This window comes from Parambassis ranga, chromosome 22 (genome assembly GCF_900634625.1).
Source record: "Parambassis ranga chromosome 22, fParRan2.1, whole genome shotgun sequence".
NCBI classification, from domain to species: Eukaryota; Metazoa; Chordata; class Actinopteri; family Ambassidae; genus Parambassis; species Parambassis ranga.
The window spans coordinates 12915142-12924779 of NC_041042.1; the positions used below are offsets into that span (position 1 = coordinate 12915142).

Consider the following 9638-nt stretch of genomic DNA (forward strand, 5'->3'; position numbering starts at 1 on the left):
GTGTAGGCAGCATTTCAGAGTTGCAGATCATACTTTGATGGTTACATAACAGTGGCATCCTGCAGCAGTTAGGTGTAATTTACTTAAACATTCTTCCATCTCACACTTTTGTTCTTGATTATGTTTCTTTACATTTTTTAATCATTTCAAAACATATTGATTTTGATTGAACATGTGCAGATGATGTGAACTAGCCCCTGTGTAGCATCAGCAGTCTGTCTTTGAGTTTGTGTTGCATCATTTTGCAAAGACAGCTGCTATAGTCTGTATTTCTGCGTATTATAATTTTAATTAATATGTTTTTTTTTGTATCCTTTTTTTTGACCCAACGCGCTTTACCAAAGGGGTAATTGCCCTACACTACCACCTCGTTCGGATTTAACAAGCGGTACCTGAAGGCATCAGCTTTCTTGCGTCACAATCACCTGTACTGCGTGGGGCACGGCCCAGTAAGCTTCTTGTGTCTGTCAGGTGACACTGTTCCTGTGTGTACGGCAGGCTTGGTGTGACGTGCAGCTGATTCCTTATGATGTGTGATAGAGAGACCGACGCGCCAGTGGCGCACGGCCTGAGGATCAGCTGGCATCAGTGCGCACACTGACCCACAAGCCTGTTCTGACCTGACATCCTTGGACCATGTGGCACTGATCGGCTGCCTCTGCACTCTGTGTCTGTCTTTTTTTTTTTTTTTTACCCCAGAGTCATTTAACATCCGTAGAACTAATGATAAACTGGAGCAGTAATGTCTGACTGACAGGCATCACATAACACTGTTTGTTGTGCATCCCAATTTTGCTGGATATCTCATTACATACTTAAAGATCAAAATTGGACTTATATAGGAAAAGAACCTGTCACGGTGCCATACTTTGCTGATGCTTTACCCAAACTGATGCCGATGGGTGCATCTCAAATTATATTGCAGCATTAATTATAGGACTATGGCAAATTACATTCCCCGAAGCAATTTACAGAAACGGTGTCGCTTAGCAACACGTTACCGTTCAAAAGCGGTGCCGTTGGCACAAGATGAACGTTAATCATTAATTAATATAATTCAAATAAAGATTTATTGAACATCCGCGTGATTTATGTTTTAGGAGACCGAACGTTCGCAGTGGTCTGGCTTTAAAGACGCTGATGCTCCACACATGGTGTTACAGATCAGTGCGCAGGTCAAAAGCCAATGCAGCGAAAATGACACCCAGTAACTCTGGAAAGGGTGACATATTGGAGGCCTGGAGTACCTAGTATGTATAATTGACGTGTTCACGTTATGAGCAAGCACATAAAGTCGGTTACTGCGCAGCGGATGGTCACCTCAGAAAACCCCCAGCAGATTATTTTTCCCCCCAACACAACTTCCCCGAGTGACTACTGACTGCAGCTGAAACTTTTTTTGACGGGAGGGACTCTATCTGGCACAGATATGCGCGGCAAACAGCTTTAAGAGAGCTCAGCAGAACAGTTATGGTGATACAGATTAAAATAGGAACCATAGCAGATTGGATTATACTTAATACTCCATTTTATATCGTGTAACGTGTCATATTCTGGGCGCTGTGCCCTTGTTTATGAGGTGCGTCCGAATTACAATTAGCCCACATTTCACATGAGATTCCTTTGAAGCAGCTGTTAGACCCTAACCAATGGACCATATTCATTTGACCATCCGCGCGGCGCCGTGCTGTGTTTTGTGCCATCCCTTTTTTCGCTCCATGTCATCTCTCCAAATTACGCACAATGCCTCGGTGCCAAAATAACAAAAAGACTCCCAATTGTGAAGAAACGCTGCATGTCCAATCATTCTGGGTGGTTTTTATTAACAGCATCAGAGGCAGATGAGCGCCACTGGATGCTGATGTGTTCAAATCTCTGCCTTCGATTCAGATTCGTTTTCGGGGTGAGAATATTGGAATTAATATGGTACAGAAAAGAAAGAGGCGCGTTATGTGCGCTAAACTGTCTCCCGTTGAGCGCAGGCGCAAGTACGTCTCGAAAGCCATCAATACCTTCATATCTTTATGCGTTAAGCTTTAATATCTTCGTTTTCCTTTACTGGTAAAATAACCGGACCGGACCCGCGCACTGTGAGTTCCGAGTCCGGAGCGCACTGAGCGAGGGGAGGGAATCCCTCCAGTGTCTGACGCTTCATTTACCAAGGAAACCCACACGCGCTCTCTGACGCAACTGCCCATTTTTGGAAACATGCGTCAATGGACCAAAGCAAGTCAAACAAATAGTGAACTCCGCAGCAGGCACTGACGTCCGAAACAAAAAATACATCTCTAGAGATGTGTTTTGCTGCTTTTACTGCATTCCAGATTTTTCGGTTATATCTCCAGTGTCCGCTGGGCGAAGGCTGGTCACAGCGGATCTTTCTTTTTTGCACTGCCTTATCCAGACACAACCCCTCCCTGGCTGAAGTTGCAACGCCCAGGCGTGACGTGGGCTGTTTCGTTGGTGTTGAAAAGCCGTTGCAGTTCTTCTTAGTGCCATTGAAGTGAGTCATCTCTAGGAAGTGTGGTAAAAAGGAAAAGAAAAAAGTTAGAACTGTTCCGTGAACAGCAGAGAGCTCAGAGCAGCTAGTGTAGTGGGCAAGGCGACGGAAAATATTCAGGAGATTAAGAGAGGCAATTGGCTTTAAAGCGAATGTTAACCTGCGTGAGTCACTCTAAATACAGGTTCACTTGTCTCTGCTAGATTTGACTGCCGAAGGTGTGCTGCTGACTTTAATTTGAAGTTTGCGCACCTGAGAAGATCTTTATCGGTGTAGTTTACCTGCGGCTCAAGAATAATAAAAGCACAACAACAAATAGAATTTAAAGCAGGAAAAGGAAAAAATATTTATTCTAACTTGCAATATCTGTAGGATGATTTACTTTAGAGGAGCATAATTGCACTTTGTTTTTTGTTGTTTTTTTTAACTCTTTTCTGGATATTCCAAATTAACAACGTCTCAAGTTTTTTTCTGTCGGTGCCTTTTTAACTGCGGGGATTTAAAAAAAAAAAAAAAAAGAAAGGTTTCAGAGCCCAACCAGTCTACTGAAATCTTCCTCTTTCCTGGACCATGTACCAGGACTACTCCGGGAACTACGACACCTCCTCTCGCGGCAGCAGCACCTCTCCGGCCCAGCCAGAGTCCTTCACAAGCGGCAGCAGCACGATCGGAAGTCCGATCTCTACCTCAAGCTACCAGGTAACACCAGGAAACAATTTATTTCAAGTGCACAGCTGCTTTGCATGACCATGTCTACTTATTCTTTATTTATTTTTTTTTATCCTGCGCGCTTTTAATTGGCTTTAAATAGGAATTCTGCCGGTTGCCATGGGGGGAAAAACGGGTGAACCCAATGACACAGATTGCATCGGTGATTCAACAGATGCAGGGTGCGATCTGTGCACAAGTATTTCGGACACAGTCGATTTGAATTCTGTCGAATGCTATCTATGCACAGAGGCGATATATGATATGATATTTACGCACTGAACGCGTTTGGCAAAAAGGGGGAAATGCATTTTGAGATCAGAATTTAAATTCTTATTATCTAAGTGATCGCTATTATACGACGAAACTGTCCAGGTTTAGAAGTGCAGGTGGTGTTGAAAGGTGGCAGATTGATATGATGTTTGAGCCAGCGATTTCCAGATGCCAAATTCATTTGGAGAGCTCTCATCCAGCAGATAAAATGTTACAGACGCATTTTACGCGCATAATAAGGACCGAAAATCCCATTAGTGCAGATGCATACCATACCTTGAGCAATTTAGAAGCTGTCTAGCAATGGACAGAGCTCATCGTGAATGCAACAGGTATGTACACCACTTGATGCAAGCATATAGACACACGGGTTATTGGCCAGCTGTTAAGGTTCCTTGTTGTTGCAGAATGTGATTTAAGTTCAGTCAGCAGATATTTTCATTTCATTCGTTGTTACCAATAAACAGCCGTGGAGCCAGATTCTAATATGATCAGACGGCTCTCGGACGCATGCACATGGCACATTTCCTCCAGCGGGAAGCGCGCTCAGAGTGGGAGCACAATCAAAAGCCTGTGTTTCCTTACCGAGGAAGTGGCATTATAATCGGGTTGATAACCCAGAGAGAGTAGAAACTACCGTCCATCTGCGCGGTGAGGTTATGCCTGTAGAGGTAAATGTGATTAGATATACTGTAGGTGTACCGGTCTGGTGGCAAGAGGACGCCGTGACCCGTATGTTCAAAAATAAAAGGATATAAATCCGGGAATAGGCATGCTGTTTACCCACGCCCATGTCTTGCATAGAGCATTTCTGTGGAAAAGCCTCGTCAGGCTCACGCAACATTACAGTAAACGACTTTTGGCCCATATTTATCATTGCTCCGGTTCCCTGTAATCACACACACACTGCTGTCTGTTTCCCATTATAGCGGGCTGGAACATGACCTCTTTGTTGCGTTTATTGAGTCGTATGAAAACAGGGATTTTTTTCCCCCCCAAAGTTTTTATTAGACCAGGAGAATTTTTATCAGACCCAACAGTTTTATCAGACTCCGCTGAACGTCCTCCGCTCCTCTTTTGCATACTTTATCCATTCCTTCTTTGAAAGGGGATTTGTAATGCTCCTATTTGGAAGCCAAACAAGGAAAAACAAATTCCGCTCACACAGTTCTGGATAACACGTCTGGCTCGTTACAGCTGGCTGCTCCCCCCCCACCCCCCACCCCTTTACTGGAACTGACCGCGTTTCACATGTGCTTAACAAATCCCATACACAATGACTCACCAGATAAACAAAGTTCCAATAGACCGGCCGGGATATCCGACGGAAAGTTGGGAATAACGGGGATATGGGGACGTGCGTAAATTACGCACACGGTCAGTCAGTTCTTTTTGGATACCAGAAGGATGAAGCAACACCGACCTGACATCAGAGCTCATTCTCCTTCACAAACGTTGCATCATTATTTCCTTTTTTATCAGGTTTTAAAAGAATTTCCTCTGAGATAATATATTTTTCAACGCAAATTACTACCTTATATAGCCCTTTTCATTTTGGCAAAAATGCACTTGATACAGATCAAATCCAGTAATATTTCACCAGGCAGTGTTTTGTCTCTTGGTTATAGTAAAACGAGATCCACTGCACACCTTGGGCTTTCCCACATGATTCACAGTATGTGTCACTGTTCCACTCCAGGGGTTACATACACAGTGTTTTGCCTATCTGGATTGAATCATTACTATAAGCTTGAAAAGTGGAAAATGTGTGAGAAGGTGATAATGGTGGGTGGTGGTATGTGCATCTCTGCAATTGTGCTGATGTTATGGAATTATCCATTGGCCCCACATCAGCACCACTTTTCCAAAACATTTTGCTTACATCATGCTTCCTCCTCTCATCACCTGTTTTTTTTTCTCTCTCTTTTCAGAAATATAGGGTTGACATGCCCGGCTCCAACAGTGCCTTCATCCCCACAATCAATGCAATCACGACCAGCCAAGACCTGCAGTGGATGGTGCAGCCCACTGTCATCACCTCTATGTCCAACCCTTACTCCCGCTCCCACCCATACGGCCATCACCTGACCAATGGCCCAGGGCTGCTGGGGCATAACACCTTGGCCCGGCCCGGGGTCATCCGCTCCATCGGTGACACCAGAAGCCGACGCAAGAGAGACGAGCAGGTGAGAGGGACACAGAATAGTACCTGATGATAAAAATCTGCACATCAGCTTATTACATCTGCTTTGTCTTTACTTGCTTTCAGCTCACCCCAGAGGAAGAGGAGAAAAGGAGGGTGAGGCGTGAGCGGAACAAGTTGGCTGCTGCAAAATGCCGCAACCGCAGGCGAGAGCTCACCGAGATGCTGCAAGGGGTGAGTAGAAAAAAGCAGTGATCATCCTCAGAATCATCTTCTGCATGAGTCCATTTTGTAGAATATTTAAAAAAAAAAAAAAGTTTTACACACAGAGAATCTAAATAAGTTGTGCTCGTTCAGAAGTCTGGCAGGAGTCCAGAATTTTTGCAAGTGATTGAACTCCACACCTTAAATTTACAACGTTGCATTACTGGTTTGACTCTCGCTGCGTCTGAGTGCAAGGTCTGAGTGAAAAGATGACAGCCGATGAAAAGCTTTTTGTCTCAGGCAGCTGTAGACAGAGGTAGGGCTGTCTCGCGGCTCTGCCTGGCAGACAGTTACGGCATCTAAATGGACTAATTAGCTGAATTACAGTGAGGTTGAGCTTGTCAGGCCTTAAAAACCCCCAAGAATGGAATTTGCTGTAGGCAGCTGTCTCCATGAATGCAGGACATTTTGTAAAAGGGGCAAATTGCTTGTCTCACAATCCCACATAGAGACATGCTGCATGCACACAAATATACATACACACTCCACAGCCCAGGCTTAAAAAGACCTTCCCTCTTCACACACCTGTTGGGTTTTTCTTCAAATAAGGAAGTGTTGCTTTCCAGAGAAATATCAAGTCTTCTCTTTGATTGGTTGATATCATTCATGTTGTGTTGCTGCGAACCTCCTCTCTTGGCTCCTTGTGTACAACTTCCTCATACCTTTGCCCAAGAGTCAAAGTTCTCAGACAGCATGTCAGCTTATCTTTATCTGCTCAGTTGTCTGCAGCTGGCAAATGGCTTTTCTGGGATCTTTCATTGTCTTTTGATGTGACACATTAATGATACACTGTTGATGCAGATCTCATATCTCTGAGACACAAACAATACACAGTCATTATGTGACACTCAAATTCAAACAGAAGGCTTCCAGATTACATGTTGTTAGACCATTTCGCTCTTGACAAATTCCTGGTTTAATGTGTCGAGTGTGCTTCAGGATCCTCACGCAAACAAACAGTGCCCTCTTTTGGCATTTTGGTGAATGACTCATACATTCTGGTCCATTTACTGTTGAAGAAATGAAGCAAATGACTGTAAAGCTTAAAGATAACATGTTCCTGTTGTGTCTCAACAGGAGACGGAGAAGCTGGAGGAGGAGAAAGCCGACCTGCAGAAGGAGATTGAGACCCTGCAGAAGGAGAAAGACAAGCTGGAGTTCATGCTGGTTGCCCACAATCCCGTGTGCAAGCTGCCCATTGAGGAGCGCCACCAGTCATCAGGGCATCACCAGCAGCAGCAGCAGCAGCAGTGCAACCCGCTCCCTCTGATGGTCAGAGAGCGTTCCAACATGGTGGTGGTGAAGCAGGAGCCGGATGATGACGCGGATAACATGGGCAAGTCTCAGCGCTCCGTCATCAAGCCCATTTGCCTGGGTGGCAGTGGAGTCAGTGGGGGCATGTACTGCCCAGATGGAGACAGTCTGAATACGCCGGTGGTGGCAGCGTCCACCCCGGCTGCCACGCCAAATGCTCCAAGCCTCATATTTACCTACCCAAACATAATGGAGCCCGATAGCCCTTCACCATCCTCAGAGTCTTGCTCCAAGGCCCACCGGCGCAGCTCCAGCAGCGGCGACCAGTCCTCAGACTCCCTCAACTCACCCACCCTCCTGGCCCTCTGAGCGAGGGCTTCGGCACGGCGCAGCTGAGAAACAAACACTGTGGTTGAAAGCAAACATGAGGATCGGCTGCACCCTCCTCCACCTCCTCCTCCTTTAAAGACCCCAAAAGCACATTTAAAAGTCCAGACCAAGCTGACCATGTGAGCCGTTTCCCCCTTCAGGAGGGAGACCCACAAGGGCTACGCTGCGTGTTTCTTCTCGTTCTGCTTCAGTGTAATAATTTTTATTTGTCAAAGTGTGTGCACCAACCCTGAAAAAGCATCACCTCTTCGTCATTTCAACTACGGAGTGTCAACTTGTTTACCGGGCAGACTAAGAAAGACATGCCACCATTTGAAAATTGTGCGTTGATGTGACTGCATCCAGATTTTTTTTTGAAAATCCTTAAAAAGCCATGTGGCCGACACTTGCACTCTGCCAAGACGAATCAATAAATAAATGAATAAATCACTAAGCGAGGTCAGCATTCTACTGGAATTTCTGAGGAGAGACAGAGACGATGAGCAAAGACTTCCTCTCATATTTTTTTTTCATTTAGATTTGTCCTTTTGTAACTGGGAACTTGATCCAGGATAGCTTCTGAGAGGGTGTACACATTTTTTGATGTTATCTCCATCTCTTCAATTGTATTTATGGCCTGTGCTAATTAAATTTTATGATGTGTTTTTTTTTTATTTTATTTTATTTTGAGACACTGTCCTCTCCTTTAACCTGCCTGTAGAAAAGCAACGTGGTTCATCCGCCGGGTGACCTTATAAGCACTCCTCAGTGTTGCAAAGGATACGAGCCAACTTTCAATCAAGGACTAGCTCCTTAATACTCTATGATACTTTCTATTTTGCCATAGTGGCTTGACTTTAATAGTAGTATTGGTGTGCTTTTCCTCAAGTGATTCTGTACCTGAACTTTACAACCTGTTTTTGACAAAGTGTATGTGATTTACATTAATGTCAGGGATTATCTCTCATGTGTAGTAGAAAACCCCGTCGTTGAAGAAGAGCGTTGCAGGAGAGCTGGCTGCTGAATGGTCTAGCCAAAAAAATGTCACAGAGCTGGTACTATACTGCATGTGGAGGGATGATAAGACGCCATCCGCTCACTGTCAAGAGAGGTTTGTCTTTTTTCGCTCAGACATTTCAAAAAAAGTTTGAACAAAACCCTCCTCTGCTGGATTCTGTTTCTCTAAACAAAGCTCTTACCTTTTTTTTCTTTTCTTTTTTTTTCAACACTGCCTCTTGGGCGCAGGTCAGGTTTCAAAAAGCCAAAAAGGTTTGTATGACACATGTAATCCTGTAATTCGTCCGTCTTTGTCTAAAAGGAGGGATTTTGCTCAAATTTGAAAAAAGAAAAAAAGAAAAAGCCACTGTGGTGTAGACTGTCGCCAGCTGCCAATGATGTCAACCCTGTTTATAATGTGTTTGTAAATCTGTCACTTTTAGTAAAAAAAAAAAAAACACAAAAAAACAAAAAAAAGATCTTTAAATTCAACTCAGATGTGCTGATTTATGGGTGTGTGTGTGAACGCAACGTGGAGGTACTCGGTTTGAAATGTACTGGCTACAAGAGCCAGGCACAGTTTACTTTTTGATAATAAGGAAGGGATAAGAAGACTCTCTCTACAGCTGGCCTGACATGAAAGAGTGGACACCTCGAGTTCTAGTTTGTCGTTATTTTTACATGTGTGTTTCTAAAAGGGATGAGGGTTTTAAATACCATGCACTGAGAAGGATACAGGAACAGTGATATCTGAGACTTTTTTTTGTTGGTTTACTTCAGACATTCCTAATAAAATATAATGTCGGGGGTTTAAGGAGGGTGACATCTTCGCTGGAGATGCATAAAAGACAGACCTTTCAGTTCAATACAAGCTGCTGCTGCTGCTACTTGTTTGGAAAGAACATGTCAGCTGTAAGTGTCACTGCTTGTTGCATCATGTGATGCGACAGGGGAATCTTCGATTCCTATGTGACAGCATAAATAGGTAATACGATAACCAAAAATGTCTGTTTGTTGAAATATTTTCTGGAGCCCCTCGACACACATAGGAAAGCCATTGACTGTAGATCTTCTACTGTACATGTCATCTACTGTCTGTCGCCTGTTTTCAACTACTATTACTTCTTTTCC

At 44.1% G+C, this 9638-nt stretch overlaps 1 protein-coding gene and 1 long non-coding RNA gene across 3 annotated transcripts; one reads left to right on the forward strand and one right to left on the reverse strand.

Moving 5' to 3' along the window:
• Nucleotides 1–657: 657 nt before the first annotated feature.
• Nucleotides 658–4258, reverse strand: LOC114427216 (uncharacterized). Its single transcript, XR_003669447.1, has 2 exons — nucleotides 4067–4258; nucleotides 658–2514 (listed from the first exon to the last, which is right to left on the reverse strand). It is a non-coding gene; the product is annotated as an uncharacterized LOC114427216 (long non-coding RNA).
• Nucleotides 2484–9068, forward strand: fosl2 (FOS like 2, AP-1 transcription factor subunit). Of its 2 annotated transcripts, XR_003669446.1 has the most exons (5): nucleotides 2484–3199; nucleotides 5413–5667; nucleotides 5751–5858; nucleotides 6966–8622; nucleotides 8757–9068. XR_003669446.1 is itself a non-coding variant. In XM_028395110.1 (4 exons), exons 1-4 carry the CDS (start codon nucleotides 3071–3073, stop codon nucleotides 7509–7511), a joined length of 1038 nt encoding a protein of 345 aa, XP_028250911.1. In that variant the 5' UTR covers nucleotides 2484–3070; the 3' UTR covers nucleotides 7512–9068. The 2 variants fall into 2 exon arrangements, 1 of the variants encoding a protein (XP_028250911.1); XM_028395110.1 differs by having other exon boundaries at nucleotides 6966–9068.
• The last annotated feature ends 570 nt before the right edge of the window (nucleotides 9069–9638 follow it).